Consider the following 19445-nt stretch of genomic DNA (forward strand, 5'->3'; position numbering starts at 1 on the left):
GAACCCGAGTCTCTTGCACTGTGAAGCAGCAGCTTCAACAGCTGTGGCATTGTACTGAAAGAAAATAGTTTGGCAGTTTATTTGAATGAGAAGAGATTAAACTCAGCATTGAGACCCATGATGTGACCAGATAGAGATTTGAGTATCAATTAAAGCTTGTTAAACATAATATGATAAAAAATATCTGTATCTTTTGTACATGTTGCTATGCATGGTACTTTAGGAATGGCTTCTCTATGTCCACCACACCCATTTTACCAAATAGTATTCAAGGTTCTTCTGTTGCTCATCAAAAATGTAACCTCTCCAGTTTAAGGGTATGAAACTAGTAATTCTATTACAGTTCAAGACTCCAGGAGTTTAGTTTAGTTTAAAGATACAGCATGGAAACAGGACCTTTGGCCCGCTCAGTTCGCTCTGACCATCAATCACTCATTCCCACTAATTCCATGTTATCCCACATTCCCATCCACTCCCTACACGATACGGGCAATTTACAAACCCGCGTGTCTTTGGGATGTGGGAGGACACCAGACCACCTGGAGGAACCCCACAAGATCGCATGGAAAACATGCAAACTGCACACAAACATCACCCAAGGTCAGGATCGATCCTGCGTCTCTGGCACTGTGGGGCAGGAGCACTACCAGCTGCGCCACTGTGCCACCCACCTGGAAGAAGACAGCAGCAGGTGTCTGCAGCTCCCTCTGGTCAAAATCACTAAATGTGGGGTCAGCTATTCAGTACAAAGACCAGAAGAAATGTCTTTATCCAGAGAGTAGTGCCATTTGGGATCCTCTATCCATGAGATCTATCAAGGTTCAGTCACAGAGTATGTTCAAGACAGGAATTGGTAGATATTTGTGAATTAGGGAACCAAAGAATCTGGGTCAGTGGTGGAAAGAGGCACAAGGGGATACGATCAGTGATGGCTTTATCGAAAGGCAGAGCAGGTGCCAGGAGCGAAATAGCCAATGCCACCATCCTTTCTTATATATTTTAGGCATTGTGGTAATCTCTTCTTTCTTTTTCCAGAGGCTGTCATTGAAGTGGACATATTTCTCACTCTGGGCCCTGAAGATTAGAACAAAATACTTTCTAAATAGTGGAAATTTAGAATGAGTAAACATGGAAAGAGATGTGAGGGCCTGTGAACAGAGAATATTATGTACTCACCTCTGCAAATGGCTTCCTGACCAACAGACCACAATCAGTGAAGATAGGTGACAAACCAACCTCGATGATAATCCTCAACATGGGTGTTCCAAAAAAATGCGTTCTCAGCCTCCTTCTTTTGTCCTTATACACTCACGACAGTGCAGCCAAATACAATCCAACTCAATTTACAGATTTTCAGATGACACCACCGTAGTGGGCCGGATATCAAATAATGATGAAACGGGAGTACCGGAAGGAGATTGAGAACCTCCTAACCTGGTGCCAAGATAATAACCTTTCCCTCAACATATGCCCTCTGGACATAGCCCAGACCATCACACAAACGAACCTCCTTTCCATTGACTCCATCCACACTTTACGCTGCCTCAGCAAGGCCACCAGCACAATCAAGGACGTCTCACTCTGGTCACTCCCTCCTCCCCTCTCCCATCAGGCAAGATGCACAGAAGTGTGAAAATGCATACCTCCAGATTCAGGGACAGTTTTTTCTCAGCCGTTATCAGGCAACTGAACCATTCTATCACCAACTGGGGAATGTACCATCTACCTCTTTGGAGATCCTTGGACTATCTTTAATCGGACTTTACTGGACTTTATTTTGCATTAAACATTATTACCTTCATCTTGAATCTGTACACTGCGGACGGCTTGATTGTAAGCATGTACAGTCTTTTCACTGAATAGTACACAACAAAAAAGCTTATCCATGTATGTTAGTGCACATAACAATAATAAACTAAAATATTATCATCTCATGTAGATGTAGATGGTCAATGGGTAATTTGATTAAAGTTTTCAACTTTTATCATAGGGAACTGATCGAAGGAACTGTTTTTGTAGGTGAGAGAATCCAGGATTTAGGAACAAAGCACAAAAATTAGAGCCAAGTCTGGTAACGTACTTTGAGGTACAAGGAGGTGAGGTACAGGTAGAATGCAAATCTTACATATAACAGCAACACCGGGACATACGCAGACACAAGCACAGATTCAGAAAACAGACAAAAACATAAATTATATATAAATTCTACAAGACAATGAAAAGAAGACCATGCAAAACAAAAATACGTTACTGCAAACATACACAATCAGAAAAAAAAATCTATGGTGGTCTGTAGTGTATATTGCAGAGATAGGATTAGGTTTTTGCAGGTTTTTCAAGAACCTGATTGCTGTTCTTGAATCTGGTGGTGTGAAGCTTCAAGCCTCTTTACCTGGCACAGTGAGGCAGCGGTAGAGTTGCTGCCTCACAGCACCAGAGACCTGGGTTTGATCCTAAATAAGGGTGCTGTCCTTGTGAATTTTGTATGTTTTCCCCTGTGACTGCCTGGGTTTTCTCCGAGTACTCTAGTTTCCTCCCACATTCCAAAGATGTACAGGTTTTTAAGTCTGAAGAAGGGTCTCGACCCGAAACGTCACCCATTCCTTCTCTCCCGAGATGCTGCCTGACCTGCTGAGTTACTCCAGCATTTTGTGAATAAACAGGTTTTTAAGTTAATTGGCTTCTGTAAATCGCTCCTAGGGATAACATAGAACTAGTGAACGGGTGATGGATGGTCGGTGTGGACTCGGTGGGCCGAAGGACCCGTTTCTACGCTGTATCTCTAAACTAAAACCTCCTGTCTGACAGTAGCAATAAGGAGAGGGCATGGGTCGGACGGTGGGAATCCTTGATGTTGGAAGCCATCTTCCTGGTGGCGAGGGCTGTACTTGTGATTGTCCACTACTCTCTGCAAGCTCTGATCAATGAGATAAAGGCGCAAGTCTTCTGTTAAACATGCACTTGTGAAGCAGGAATTCCCATGCGCTCTATCCTCTCAGGGTTCCTGGACCTGAAATCATCCTCCTAAAATGGGTGGCTGATTGGAAGTGGGAATTGCATTGCTGGCTAGCCACTGGCATTTAGTACCTCATGATGATCTGAGCATAGAAATGCTATTTCTTCATAATAACAGTCAGCATTTGACTGGCTGCTGTGCGGAGAGGTTATGTCCCAAATACCCATTATGTTGGAATTAGCATGTGGTTTTGCATATGGCTCTGTAAAAGCAGTCAAAGATGACTTTAGATCTAGCACCATTTATCTACAGGTGCTGGAAGCCATTGATATCTCCAACAATCACACCCCCAACTGTTCCCTAAGCTAATTGGTGTTTTGAAGACATTGAAGACCTGTCCTTTTGTGACATCTTTAGTCATAGAGTGGTGAATCTGTGGAATTCATTGGGGGTTGTGGGGAGAAGGCAGGAGAATAGGGTTGAGAGGGAAAGATAGATCAGCCATGATTGAATGGCCTAATTCTGCTCCTATAACTTATCAATTTATGATATCACCAGCAAAGGAGATGGAGTCAACTAATCAATGAAATGAAAAACACATGGGCCTGTAAACGAGCCTGTGATTTGATCACCAGTGGGGATAAAACTCTACTGCCTCATTGAAGATTGGTGTAAATTGACTGCAACTTCCTTATGCCGATTAGAATGGGTTGGTTTCCCAAGGAGGAAACCTTTAATAATCTTTAACTGGCCAAATCTTTAATAATTAATAATAGGCAATGTATCATATTAAGCACGACTTGTCGAATGAGTGCAGCAGAACCAGTCCTATAAATGGTAACAGAAACTGCAGGAAGTTGACACCATATAACTGCCTACTTATTTGTTTGATGGTAAAAATGGCTTGGTTTTGCATATACTGTACTGAGCTCCACTTCAGCAGTGACATCTTAGTAAGCATATAACCCTGACATGAAATAAAGAAGCAGATTTTACATGAAGCTAGATTAATTGGTAAGTATTTTGTGCTTTTTAGCAGATCTGCCATACCTATGCTCTCTACACTACCTTGCAATTATTGTTCCATAAAAATAAACAACTTAAACTGTTGTTTATAGTTTGCAGATAGAATATGTTTTACTATTAGAGCTGCACTTGCAATTATATTAATAGCATAACAATACTAATAAATCATCTTTAGTTTAAAGAACTTCCTTAAAGGTGAAGGCCAAAGATGAGGCAAATGAAAATTAAAAAGCGTGTTGGTAAAGTTAGTTTGGGAAGAGGTTTGAAAGAAGGAGGAGCAGAAACCATAATTAGCATAATCAATGAACTGACAGAAAATAAAAATGTATTAATCTGTTAACTCATTTGCTGCTTCGAGGACCTTGCAGGGAAGAAAATGGCTGCCCCATTGGCTGAAGACAATGCATTTCAAAATGGCTACGAAACACTTTAACATTGTAAGACTATGAAGGCACTGTTAATATTGAAATATAAGCTCTTTCGTTATCAATACCTTTCATAATCTTAAACAATGCTATTTAATTGTGCTTTGGCTATTTTCACTGTATAGAATAGCAGTTCAGCTTCTTAAATCATAGTTATTATGTCATACCTATGATGCAATCCTCTGAGTGTCCTCTGTGTCCCAGCAAATTTCATTTTCGAAACAGAGCATTCATGACAGGATGATATTCTAAACTGCAAATAACAAAGAACATGTTGTATTTTTAAGGTGAGAAAACATTTTACGGCATTAACTGGACCAAGAGGTAAGATATTGGGAGGAGTGACTTAAAGCTTAGGCAAAGAATTTTAAGGATGTTAGAGGAAGAGAGATGAAGAGAAATGGATGCAATTCTGGACTTTAGGTCTAAACTAGACCAAGTGGACCCGTTGGGCCCAAACCCCTCCTGCATTGCTGCAGCACCCTTTCCCCTCTCCTGTCTCCCCCCTCCCTCCCCTCCCCTTCCCCCCTCACTCCATCCCCCTCAACCCCCTTATCCTCACTCCTCCCCCCCTCCCTCCCTAGGAGATAGATTTAAACATTAAAATGCGAATATCTTCAAAAATATAACACCAATTTCAATGGAACTTCTTCCATTAGCACCAAAGTGATGACGATGAGTAAGATGGGCCTAAAATTGTCGCGCTATCGTGTACCGTTTTGGCTGTAGTTCAGAAACAAACAAACAAACAAAAGTTTTAGTATATAGACTAGACCAAGTGGACCCGTTGGGCCCATTCCTTGCAGAGGGGGGACAGGGAAGGGGAGAGGGTGCCACTCACCTCGGCCCTGTGGTGCCAGCGCTGTAGCCAGAGCGAGCCGTGGACCCAAAGCCTGTATTGGTCTAGGAGCCTCACCCCCCACCACTCAATCCCCCTTATCCCCCCCTCCTCCCCCCCCCACTCACCCACTCCATCCCCCCCCCCACTCACCCACTCCATCCCCCACTGCCCCCCCCTTACTTCCCTTCCCCTTCCCTCCACTGCCCCCCATTCCCCTTCCCCCACTCCCCTTCCCCCACTCCCCCCCCCCATTCCCCTTCCCCCACTCCCCCCCCCCATTCCCCTTCCCCCACTCCCCCCCCCCATTCCCCTTCCCCCACTCCCCCCCCCCCCACCCAGCCTGGGTGGGCATAAGCTAAAGATGAAAAGGTCAGAAAAGGGGGACATGCTGGGACAAAAAGGAGACAAAAGGATGTTAAATGAGGAGGGAAAAGGAATGGAAGGGGAGATCAATGTAAAGCCGGAGGGAATGATATGGGTAAAATGGGTTTGGTGGAGGTGATAGTAGGACAAATGGATGTGCACCAAATTGGAGGGGGGGGGGGTGCATAGTGGTGTAGCGATAGTGTTGCTGCCTCACAGCTACTTTTCGCCCCTGTGGCTTCACAATCTGCAACTCTTCAAATCTGTCTCACACCTACTGTTCTTATCTCTGGCCTTTGTTGCCTATCAGTGTTCTCTGGAGATGCTGTCTGACCTGCTGAGTTACTCCAACACTTTGTGTCCTTATTGCAACGTGTCTGACTATAAATCGTTTTATAGAAACAAGGCATTGAAGAAACAGGTTTTCAAAAAAGCACAAAGTGCTGGAGTAACTAAGCAGGTCAGGCAGCATCTCGGGAGAACATGGATAGGCAATGTTTCGGGTTGGGACCTTTCTTCAGAATGATTGGTGTGGGAGGAGGAAAGCTGGAAGAAAGGAGGGGCAGGACAAAGCGTGACAGGCAATAGGTCAGGCGAGGGGGTGCGAGGGGGGGGGGTTGATGGGCATATGATTGGACAAAAGCTAGAAATAAAAAAACAAAATATGTTATTCAAAAGGAATCTCTTTAATGGGGTACAATGGGAAGCTATAGGACACCCGAGGAAAGAAAACATCTACTCATTGCTCTCTTGACCATCGATCTCTTCTCCCCATGCAGTGACATAATTGAAAAGGGTAAAGCCATTTCACAGTAAATTATCAGAAAGCGATGACTGAAATATTATAGAACACAAAATGCTGAAGTAACTCAGTGAGTCAGGCAAGGTCTGTGGAGGGAATGGATAGAAGATGTTTCGGGTTGGGACCTTTCTTTAGACTGATTGTAGTGGGGATGAGAAAGCAGGAAAACCCTTAAATCTGTGAGGCCAAGTGTATTCTAGGTGGCTGTTTCACCAAACACTTGCCTTCGGTCTGCCAATGTCTGCTGTATCTTCCGTTTGTTAACCATTTATTGAATCAACGTTCCAGGCCAAACGATTCTAATGAAGTGTCTTCAACCTGACAATTTACTGGGTAAAATAATTCTATCTCTCAGCAAACTTAAGTGTAAGCTTAAACCAACTTAAAGCCATTTCTTGGAGACACAAAGAACTGCAGATGCTGGTTTACAAATACAAACACAAAAATGCTGGAGTAACTCAGTGGGTCAGGCAGCATCTCTGGAGGACATGGATAAGTGACTTTTGAGGACATACGCAAACTGGAGGAACAGCACCTCTTATTCCGCTTGAGTAACCACATTAGTCCATTGTTGGCTGTGGGATAGGCCTCTTGTGTGCCCCACATTTCTTTGATTATCGGTGCTTTTTGCATCCGGCGCGGCCTGGAATGTGGCAACTTCAACAGCCTGACCGCAGGAGAAGACGGCACGGGAAGAGAAAAGTCATTCTGGCCTTCCATCAGTGAGGAGGTGACTGGAGGAGACTCACTGTGATGGATGTTACTTTTTTTGTTTTGTGTTGGGTTTGTGGTTGTGTGTGTAATTGCTTATTTTACTGCTCTTACTGTTGGACTGTGGGCGACGAAATCTCGTCCAAAAGACTTGTTTTTTTTGAATGACAAGAAAAGGTAATTCTGATTCTTTATGATATCTTCCACTAATTTCTCTTAAGTAGAAACATAGAAAATAGGTGCAGGAGTAGGCCTCTCCATACCCCCTGATCCCACAAGGGCCACATCTAACCTCCTCTTAAATATAGCCAATGAACTGGCCTCAACTACCTTCTGTGGCAGAGAATTCCACAGACTCACCACTCTCTGTGTGAAGAAATGTTTTCTCATCTCGGTCCTAAAAGACTTCCCCCTGATCCTTAAGCTGTGACCCCTGGTTCTGGACTTCCCCAACATCGGGAACAATCTTCCCGCATCTAGCCTCTCCAACCCCTTAAGAATTTTATATGTTTCTATAAGATCCCCCCTCAAGTCTTCTAAATTCCAGCGAATTAAGCCTAGTCTATCCAGTCTTTCTTCATATGAAAGTCCTGCCATCCCATATCTCTCGTTTCCCTCTCCCCATGTGTCTCGAAGATGGCGGCACGGTGACGCAGCGGTGGAGCCACTGCCTTGCAGCTCGATCCTGATTATGGGTGATGTCTATACGGAGTTTGTTCGTTCTTCCTGTGACCTGCGTTGGTTTCCTCGCACACTCCAAAAGAGGTTGCAGGTTAATTGGCTTGGTATAAGTGTGAATTATCCCTCGTGTGCGTAGGACAGTGTTGGTGTGCAAGGATCGCAGGTCGGTGCGGACTCGGCCCTGCTTCCACGCTCGATCTCTAAACTAAACTAAAACCCGTAACGTCACCCGTTGCTTTTCTCCGCAGATGCTGCCTGGCCGGCGGAGTTACTTCAGCGCTGTGCATCTGGCAGCTGCAACCGACTGGATGGAAGGCGCGCGAATGGGACGAGTGGCCGTTGGAGTGGGCGGAGCCGGTCAGTCACTGGGGTGTAGGGGTGGGCTGGGGGCAGGTTGCTGGGCAACGTGGGAAGCAGGAGCAGCGGCGGGGTTGCTGGGCAACAGTGGAAGCAGGTGGAAGCAGCGGGATGAGGTGGTCGGTGAGGTGGGTGGGGCCGAGGTCCTGTCTATCACTGGAGGCGGGTTGCTGGGCAACGGGGAGAAGCAGGTGTGGCAGCGATGGGACGAGCGGCCGGTGAGGTGGGCGGGGCCGGGTCCGTCCACCACTCCGGGGGCGGGGTTAAGGCCGGTTGCTGGGCAACAGTGGAAGCAGCGGGATGGAAGGGGCCGGTGAGGTGGGCGGAGCCGAGGGCCTGTCTATCATTGGGGGCGGGGCTGGGGCGGGTTGCTGGGCAACGGGGGAAGCAGGAGCGGCGAAGATGGGACGAGCGGCCGGTGAGGCGGGTACAGCCGCCGGGTCTGGGCCTGTCATCAGCCGGGCGCGGTTTTGGGGAGGAGGCGCGGCAAGGCGAGGGCGCGGATCGCTCACCTGGCGCACGCACTGTCTGTTGTGCTCCAAACACAGCAGCAGCGCTCTCTCACAGCTCTCCCAAACAACCTGCACCCTGACTGACTGACTGCCGACGATCAGGATTTACCGCCGTGAAGTCGCCTTCCAGGAATTGTCAAGATGTTTAAAAAGAAATCCAAACCCTCAAGTCCCACCAAGTAAGTGATTCACTATTTATTTGCACCAATGCATTTTAATTATTGCTTTACACAGAACATGACCACATCTTTGTACTATTGTAAACTTTTACCAAGTTGCCAATGTTTACAGAAGATGTTATTAATTCAACACCTGGACTCCTTTGAGGCCGATACTACGTGCCAGATCCTGAACTTAGAAGTATCGAGTTGGCGCAGGAAGGGACTGCAGATCCTGGTTTACAACGAAGATAGACACAAAATGCTGGAGTAACAGCGTAACTCAGCGGAATAACTCACTGGGGTTTAAAAGGATGTTATGAAAACAATATTCGATCAGGCAACTTGCGTGTCGAACCATGTTAATCTGCAACATCTGCACCCATTCCTTCTCTCCAGAGAAGCTGCCTGTTCCGCCCAGTTACTCCAGCATTTTGTGTCCATCTTCGAGTTGGTGTATGGAGCTTCTTTCTATATCCCACTCTTGAGTCGCTACAATGTGTGAGCTGAGGTTATTGAACACGCTTCCTTTCGGCTGATCAGTTCCCACCCGGGGACTCAAATCGGGCTTGACTACAACTCCAATAAGGTTCACCTTTATTTCGAACGTCGCAGATTAACATGGTTCGACACGCAAATTGCCCGATCCGAATATTGTTTTCATAGCATCCTTTTAAACTCGAAAGGGTGTGGCCACGTTGATAATTTTAATGTGTGGGAAGGAACTGCAGGTGCTAGTTTAAAACGAAGATCGACACAAAAGCTGGAGCAACTCAGCAGGTCAGGCAGCATCTCTGGAGAGAAGGAATGGGCCACGTTTCGGGTCGAGACCCTTCTTCAGACTGCTGTTACTGACTACTGACCCGAAACAGACTGACTACTGATTCGAAACGTCACCCATTCCTTCTCTCCAGAGATGCTGCCCGTCCCGCCCAGTTACTCCAGTTTTTTGTGTCTATCTTTGATAATTTTAATAGTCCGATTGAAGTAAGATTAGGTAACAGATTAGGTAAGATGTGTGCTTCAGATTAAATTACACCAACCTTACTGTAAGGTTGTCTCGCCCCCGTATTAATGGGCTTGGAAGGAAGGGACAGGAGAGCGTGTCGATCCGTGGTTGAATTGGGATATTTAGACTTCATATCCAAGCACACACACACACAGATTGGTCCAGGATTGCTGACTGACCAGGAGTCGTATTATTGCAGGTTGACTCTCCTGTAGAGTCTAATCGGTACTTTCAAAATCGCAAGCCTCGCTGCTTTGTAGTTGATTGAGTTCATGATTCCAGGGTACACCACAGCAAATGACTAACTCAACAAAAATACCATTGAAGATAGACTGCCACTTGCAGTATGTCATTCATCAGTTCAGCATAATATATCGAGATCCGAAACGTCACCCATTCCTTCTCTCCAAGGATGCTGCCTGTCCTGCTGAGTTACTCCAGCATTTTGTGTCTATCTTCGATTTAAACCAGCATCTGCAGTTCCTTCCTACACAAAATAGTATTGAGATTTGTTTCTAGAATCATTCTGCACCGTCAGACCGATATCCCTGTGGCCAGATCAGCGATTTGATTTAATAGCACTTCACAACGGGGAGTCAACTCGCATTCCACACTGCTGAAGCTGAAACTAAAGGGGCTGCTCTGTTTACAAGTAATACGTTCAATAGATAAATTCTGATAGTGGTGGTTTTGACCCCACCTATTCCAGGTATGACCTGTCTTTGAGCATCGCCATTAATCTGACTCTGAGGTCATGTGGTTGGACAAAGCAATTTATATTCAGAGCAGATGACCTGAACTGGCTAACCTTAAAAAAAAATCCTTGGATGAACAGTTAAAGTGCACCTGCTGGGTGACCTGATATTTCAGTAAACAATGAGGAAAAGGGCAAGAAATATGTACATTGATAATTTAAAACAAAATATACTAAATGCATTGCTTGTCTGTTGGTATCAGATATGTTTGGGTACCCTGCTTTATTCAAAGAGTTCTTTGTTGCTTTTCCAGTTCCAATCATTTATCTGTGTTTATCTGTGAATACAAATGTTCAACCATTGGTGGTAGGGCCTTCAGCTGCTGAAGCCTCAAGCTCTGGAATTTGCTCCCTGAATGTTTCTGCCTCCCTTTCTTTCGTCAAGCTGCTCCTATGAGTTATCTTTTTGAGACACCACCCCTCCCCTTTTGGTCCCTGGCCCAAACATCTTCCTCCGTGAAAACACCTGCGATGTGCCTTTGGATTTCAAGGCTGTTATCAGAACTATCTAAATGCCATGAACACTGATTACTGCTGTGGGGTGGTAGAGCTGCTGCCTCCCAGTGTCAGAGACCCAGGTTTGATTCTTATCACAGGGGCTGTCTGTGCAAAGTTTACATCTTTGCCTTGTGACCACGTGGGTTTCCTCCCATATCCCAAAGACATGCAGGTTGAAAGTTATTTGGCCTCTGCAAAATTGCCTCTAATGTATAGGGAATGGATGCAGAAGTGAGTTAACTTCACCAGTGTGAATGGGCGATTGATGGTCAGCATGGATTTAGTGGGCCAAAGTGTGTGTTCCCATGCTGTATCTTTCAATCAAGCATAATCAGAAAACTTCCACCATTTTCTATTTTTATTTTCATCATTAATGAAAATGTTTTAGCTTTGAGAGGACCCATTACTTCATTCTTGAGAGTAGAAATATTGGTTGGTCTGTGATCCCATCAACTATATGTGATACACAGAAACTTGTGAAATAGCGGTAGAAATTCTACTTAACATCACAATAATTATTATAAATGTGGATAATCTTGTCTCCTGCATGAGGTTTTTTAAACTTGCAAAGTTAATTTCATCGGAAAATATGTAATTGCTGAGGGCTATTTGAATTAAGCACCTGAGAACAGGTGTATTAAGAGTGTTAAATAAATGCAAGGTATTAATCAATGGAAGAAGATTGAAAGTCAATCAACATGGGAATGTGGAAGATAAATTGTATCTTGGCATTTGACTCGAATTTCTTTTTGAGGATCTTGCACAACAAATTGAAGTATTGAATATTATCCATCTGGATTTCAGGATAAGCTTGACAGTATATTTTAGTTTATTGTCACGTGTATAGAGGGTACAGTGAAAAGCTTTCTGTTGCAGGCTCTCCAGTCAGTGGAATGTCGATACATGATTACAATCGAGCTGTTTACAATGTATTGGTCAAGATTAATTGATTACCAAATAAATTACTTAATATTATGCTGAACTGATGCATGGCATACTGAAAGTGGCAGTCTGGATGGTATCTGTTGTTTTTTAAATGACTTAGGAGGCTGGAATATTACTTGCAAGATCTAAATTTGTGGAGGGCTCTAAACTCGCCAAACATATTACCAAGTATGCTGTGATTCAAAAGGACCTTAAAGAAGGCTTTAATAGAGAGTGAATTCAGTACAGTTTGATACAACATTAGAGTATGGTGCATATGCACAGTAACATGCTTGGGCTAAAAGAGAAATAAAAAGATCAGCTTTTGCTTGATCAATTGTCAAAATCATAATTTAATGATTGCAGGGAACTATTATTGTAAAATGTGAAATATTTGTTGATATCAGTAAATTTATATTCTGGAAACCTTTTCCAGTATTTTAAAATGTAATTATGTAAAGGCTAATGTGAACTGAAAAATTCTATTACATTGATGTTTTGAGGGTTGCATTGTGTGGCTAAATTTATCTGCCAAAACCGGTTCTAGTCCCCGAAAATGGAAACACAAGGAACTGCAGGTGCTAGAATCTTGAGTAAAACACAGAGTGCTGTAGTAACTCAGTGGGTCAGTAACCATCTGTGGATGGAATGGGCGGATGATGTTACAGGTTGAGACAGGTTGAGAATATAGATCTTGCCTGACCTGTTGAATTCCTCCAACACTTTGTTTTTCCTTGAAAATGGAAGATGTAAATGGAATACAAAGCCTGCAAACATTAAATGTTTAGGAATGTTACCAGGCGTCACCAGTTTTGTCAAACTTTGCAGGTTAGACAACATTCTAGTTGCATGCCTCAGGCACTGAAACTGGTGCCAAACCTTTCCCCAAAACCAAAACCCATGCAAACTTGGTCTTTCCACTCCTATTGTGCTATGAAATGCAGCAGCAAACCACACCCTTAATTTGATAGGCAATGTGTACCTTGTGTACAGTCTGAAAGTCTGAAGGGGTCTCGACCCGAAACGTCGCCCATTCCTTCTCTCCTGAGATGCTGCCTGATCTGCTGAGTTACTCCAGCATTTTGTGAAATACCTTGTGTACACAAATCTTTTTCTCTAAAAATTGTGATAGTGTTGAGGTTTCACATTTTAACATGAGCAAAGGGCTTCAAAAGAACCAAATTATAAGGAAAATCAACATTGCAACAATTATTTAACAATATGGTAATCAGTAGCCGGCTAAACTCTATTAGCATTTAAAGAATTTAGCTTTATCATTAACTGGAATCGGCAATGGTCAAATTCCATTGTTCTGACTGTTCTGCTTCTGACTACTAGCAAGATAAACCTGATGGGAACTGATTCTGCCAAGCCAATTAATAATGAGACATTTCATTTAGTGGAAAATGCAAAAAATATTGAATATAATTTGTAAGATCATTAAAGGAAAATAAACTTGCATTTAAAATAGTATCTTCAAAGCCTTTCCCTTAGCCAATACAGTCAATAAGATACATTTAAATATTTATTCACAAAATGCTGGAGTAACTCAGCAGGAGTAAACATTTAAATGTTTTGATATACCAAAGGTATCTATAAATTCATCCTTGGGTGATCTTATTAAACATTTTTTTTGAATTCATAGAAAGCCAGTGCAGTCACTGATGAGATTATTTTAGATGGGGATAGAATGTATGGCCATTCCTTTATTAACAAGGGATGAATGTATCATTAAAAGTGTCCCATCTTTGACAAGCGTTTCTCTCAATACTGTGCAATGCTGTTGATATCACAACATGTTTATTGGAGAAGAACAGATCGACCCATCACGGCTTGTAACTTCATGCCCATTCTGAAGATTTGAGTGATCTAGCCTGGCAGCCCAGAGCAAGACTTTGGGAATGCGGCTCTTGTCAGAAATGCCATAGTTTGGTCGATCAACTAAACTGAAGTGTCGCCTAACCTTTCAAAGTGGATGAGAAAGATGCCTAGTTTAAAGAATTAGAAGGGGGAAATATCCCTGCTGTGCTTATATTTTAACCTCACTAAAATGACATGCTGGTTGTTAATACTAAGTTGATAGGTTAGGGGATACATATCTTTGGACTTTAATGCTGGCTATACTTCAAATTGTATGACATTGTGTGTAATGTACTTTGATACCTCAGGTGGTCATGGAAAGCACCATATAAATAAATTTCACAAAATGCTGGAGTAACTCAGCAGGTCAGACAGCATCTCAGGAGAGAAGGAATGGGTAATGTTTCGGGTCGAGACCCTTTTTCAGACTGATGTCAGGGGGGCTTCTACCAATTACCATAAGTCTAATACCTTCACTTTTCGATGTTTCTGCTGGATCTTTGCGGGTGTCCCGTAATTTTTACATTCCTCGCACAGATTATGCCGTGGTCTTGTCCCGGCTTATTCAATTAATCAACATTAAACTTCCCCAACCTTGTGTAACATCTCTGTGAACATCTCCTGATACCTGGCTTGTACTGCCACCTTCTTACAGCAGTGTGACTGCACATTGGACTCTAGATGTGGTCTAACTAATTTATTATACGGACTTAGCATGATGTATCCCTGTCTGCTCTGTCGTACTCAATTGTAGTTGTAACAGTGAACTTGCTTAAACATGTTCCTGACAATTGCTGGGAGCCTCTGAGCAGGAGTTGCACTGGCAAAGCCTGGCAGGGAGGCTGGGCAGTGCACACAGCTGCTGGTGTGGTATGGTACTGTGGTATGACATGGTATGTTACTTTATTTGTCACATGGTCTGAGGTACATGAAAAGCATTTTGTAGACAGTTCAGTACAAGAATCACTATACATAAGCTCTTAGATACATATTAGATAAGCATCTCAGATACAGGACAAGTGTATATTCCTGCTCTCCTTTGTGAGCCTGGCACAGGTTGGTCACAGCGGTTGTGAGGAAGGGCAGTTCTGGAGGATCAGCTGGTGGCTGGGACAGATCTGCAGCTCAGCCAGTCTCAATTGGTGGAGGGATGCCCGTGTGGGTGATGCCCGCAGTCACTGTGAAGGGCAGCAGGGTATAGCAAAATAAATAGTGCCTAGTAATGATCTGATTGGCATTTTCATTGTATGGTCATACATGCACAGAAACCTTGGAACTGCTGGAATTTACCTGTAAAATATAGGCGGATTTGTATATGTAGGTTTGGCGAATATTTAGTTTAGGTGAATAATATTTGTACGCCCCACCCCCGCCCCAGACCAGACGGTTCTGCAGAGGCTACATAACATACTTCAGTACTGATAGATTGATGATCTGTGGAGTAGCTTTGTCACAGGCATATGCACACAGCTTATGCAACCATGTAGCTTCAGTCAGTTACAGCTGCTGCTTTTGCACCAGTAACCAGGAAGGTAGAGATGCAAAGGACTGCAAACTCTGGAATCTGGAGCAAATAAACTGACTACTGGAAGAACTCAGCAGACCAGACAGCATCTATGATAGGCATTGGACAGACGTTTCATGCCGGGACCCTCTTTCAGGCTGATCAAGAAGATAAAGCAGTAAGATAATTACTTCGCTGCCCCTCCTCTTTAAAGCTGAGCTGACAGCATTCATTTATCAAACAATGAGGCTTTATATCTATTGCCTTGTTTCACTGGACATTTCAAGGCTAGATGTAGTGATGAAATCAGTCCTAACACTTACAGACAGTCCAGGTGAAAAAATTAAAAAGAGAGTTTCAAGTCATGTCAGTTTAGATTTTGTCACAATAATTGTGTAATTGCCTCAATGTACAGAATGGAATTTATCAGTTTTTTTTAAACAAACTCCTTCACCTGTTGCTGGAGAATTTGATTTCACCCTTGCTCCTCAAGTAAACATGATTCCACCTATCTGTTTTCTCTGACTAATTTTATAATTCTGGCCTTTTCGAAGGGAGGAGTTGGGTTAATAACTACGCAAGGAATTCTCTGGGTGTGCCTTGCACACAACATTAAAATTGGGTGTTGAGACCAGTCTAACTAAATTGTTTAACTCATTGAGAACTAGAATTTCAAATATGCACTAAATGGATCCTTTAATAACAGGGAGTGAAAGACTGCTGGCTATTTTTTTAATATCAAAAATAAACTTTATTCAGAATTTAAAAATATATAAAACAATAACTGTAAAAATGCTTCATACATTCTCAATACATTCAACAGCATCATACTCAGTAGTGTTGGCCCTATCTTTGAACCGAACACCTTTGCCTTTCTCAGGTAGACACAAAATGCCGGAGTAACTGAGCGGGACAGGCAGCATCTCTGGAGAGAAGGAATGGATGACGTTTCGGGTCGAGACCCTTCTTCAGACCTGAAACGTCACCCATTCCTTCTCTCCAGAGATGCTGCCTGTCCTCCTGAGCTACTCCAGCATTTTGTGTCTACCTTCGATTTTAAACCAGCATCTGCAGTTCTTTCCTACACCTTTGCCATTCTTGTGCCCCCCATTGGCCAGTTTGACTAACATAGTCAATGGAAACACAGATTAGACTGAAATGATGCCACATAGCTAGTGAGAGTTTACTGCCAAACCTCCATTGTTCTGATAGAGTGAAGGTCACGGGGAGAACATACAAACCCCGTACAGACAGCACCTATAGTCAGGATCGAACCCGGGTCTCCAGCGCTGCATTCGCTGTGGCAGCAACTCTATCGCTGCGCCATCGTGCCGCCCTTGTTGGTTCATCTGGTGTGGCCCGCAACACCAACAACCACCTGAACCCCACACCCCCCAACATTACCTGCACACGAGGTGTCCCCTACGCCCAAAATCAGCTTCAACAAGAAGGGATGTACCAAACCATGGTCATTCCCGGCAACCAGGAGCTCAGCAGATTTAGACCTGGAAACCCAGGCGTCTTTTCCCTTGAACCTGTCATCCACATACTGGTGAATCAGCTGATGGAGGGCCGAGAGTTGACTGCATGTAAATGCAAAACTTTTATTAGTGATAGTGCATAAAAGATTGTTGTAAGAGATGTAAACTGTGATGTCCAGTGAGGTCCATGGTGTAGGCTGTGATAGAACTCGCCATACATGTTTTCAGCACTCAAATGCCTTTTATCCAATAATGAATGAAACTTGTGGAGATCACAAGGCGAGGATCTGGTGGTGGTGGTGCTGGAGGGTAGGTTATCTCCTCAGTTGTGCAGGGATTAGGAGCGTGAGGGTTGAATGAAGCAGTTATTGGTGCTTTGCCCGCTATTCTTCAAGTGTTGTAATACAGAAGCTTGGAAAAGTCGTGTGTGAATGTCCTCCCTCAAACTCTATGAACTTCCCACCTTTATTACGATTACTGTTGTCACTGCCTATACAGGTTGTAGGCAGCTCTCAAATATGATTGGGGTTATGGGACTCTCAAAAGACAGGAAAAATGTGCACTATAGTCATGACTGCTAATTGCCATGAGCCCAATTCCTACATTTGAGCTGATGTATGAATACCACCTGCCTAGGTTGAAAATTCCTTTTGATTCTGGATCTCGGGAGCTAGTGAACCTTAAAGGGCAGCGATCGATGACCACATTTAACTTCTCTTGATGGATTGCACCAGAGAAGAAAAGGATAGTTTTATTTCCTTCATATGGCACAAGATTTGGGTCTGGTTATCTCTACGAGTTCTTGCAGTTGCTGATCAGACCACACCAGAGAGGTGGGCCAGGTACTAAACGCCAACTGATACCGTATCTTAGCAATAAGAGAAAGGGAGTGGCAGGGAAGGGGGTGCAAGACAGTGTGAGTGTGTATATATTGCACTGTAGAATATTAACTATAACTAATGATTCTGTCTGATGGTATGTGGGTGGCAGATTTTATGGGGGACAGTTTATGTTCAACAGAGAGCAGCAGGAAGAGTTCAAGAGCAGTTCAAGTACGTTTGCATTCAACAGTATTTGACCTTATGTACTGGAAAAAATAAGACATGGCAGTTTTTAAATAGTTTAAAGCAATTAAACTTTGTGTCGGGGAAAGATTTCAAAAGTCGTTTGATTTAAACAGGAATTCTTCCTTAATCTAGGTTACTGAAGCTTGAATAAAGTTAATCCATCAGATATACTCAATGATTTAAATGACATTTGAGGGAGTCAAGGCAACACTGGCATGGCACGATGTTAAAATACAGCTCTAAGGTGGGGAGGTTGGATTGATTGGACAGCGATAATACAATTGTGTTTTCTTTAATCCAAAAGAAAACTGATAAGGCAGATCAAAAACTAGTTTTCCATGCCAATGGACCTTTCCTCTCCATTGAAGTGAATGATATTTACTGGAGTGTGGGACTGGAGTGACATCCAGTCCCAAGGGTTTCCCTGTCAGCAAGGTGAATTTATCTTGGTCCTCAAGTATGTTGAGAGAGCTAACATTTTTGTCCTTCTATGACATCAAGCAGCTCAGGATTGCGGCCTGGCATCCAGTGTGAATATCCTCCCATTTGTCGCCCGACAATCTGCATTAAATCCTAACCAAAAGCAAATGGAGCAATCTACACAATCATCGCGTTCCTGAGAAAACCTGCTTTGTAAACCAGTAAAGCAAATACCTAGCAGGTTTAACAGTTTCAAATACATAAAATATATTGTTTTTGCAGGCTAAGTACAAACGTAATTGCTGAGCACAACAATATGGTTTTTCCCTATTTTCCATTGCATTTTTAAACATTTTATTCATACTTTTTAATCCAAATGTGGCTTTCATGATCAAACAGAATACTTCTATGAAACTGAACAAGTGGGTAGAAAGAAGCAAATGCAATATTGGGGTTAATTGATATTTAGTGAAATGAACCAGGCCATTTGTCCCAAATGGTTCATGCTGATGTAATGGTCCACTTGCGCCTCCTCCCATTTTCCATCATCTAAATCATTCCTTTTCCCTTCATACCTCTTCATGCCTCTTCATTGATCCACATGATTCAACTCAAGGGCTCAATATGGTAGGGAACGCCACGTTCTCGCCAATCTTTGGGTAAGGTAATTTATTCTGGATTCTCTGAGGATTTCTTGGTGACTCTCTTGTGGCAGTGGCCTTTGGTTCCGTTATTCTCCACAAAGGCAAGGTTTCAGTATCTGCTCCATCACTTTACAAAACCCACTGGAAACCAGCCAAAGAATCTTTAAGATTTTGTCATAATAATTGTGCAATTGCCTTAATGTTCAGAATGCAATTTACTAAAGTCTTTTTAAAACTAACTTCTTCACCTGTTGCTGGAGAACTTGACTTCACCCTTGCTCCTCAAGTAAACATGATTCCACCTATCTGTTTTCTCTGATTAATTTTATAATTCTGGCCTTTTTGAAGAGAGGTGTTGGGTTAATAATTATGGCAGGAATTCTCTGGGTGTGCCTTGCACACCATATCAAAATTGGGTGTTGAGACCCGTCTAACCAAATTGTTTAACTCTT

At 43.2% G+C, this 19445-nt stretch overlaps 1 protein-coding gene across 1 annotated transcript in view; it reads left to right on the plus strand.

Annotated features, from left to right (window-relative positions):
- Positions 1-8569: 8569 nt before the first annotated feature.
- ppl (periplakin) overlaps positions 8570-19445 on the plus strand; it is a 58136-nt gene continuing 47260 nt past the window's right edge. The window contains exon 1 of the mRNA XM_078418221.1: positions 8570-8853. Within this exon, the coding sequence (XP_078274347.1) occupies positions 8816-8853 (38 nt within the window). The 5' untranslated portion in view covers positions 8570-8815. The remainder of the gene's footprint in view (positions 8854-19445) is intronic.

Source organism: Rhinoraja longicauda, chromosome 21 (genome assembly GCF_053455715.1).
Source record: "Rhinoraja longicauda isolate Sanriku21f chromosome 21, sRhiLon1.1, whole genome shotgun sequence".
NCBI lineage: Eukaryota > Metazoa > Chordata > Chondrichthyes > Rajiformes > Arhynchobatidae > Rhinoraja > Rhinoraja longicauda.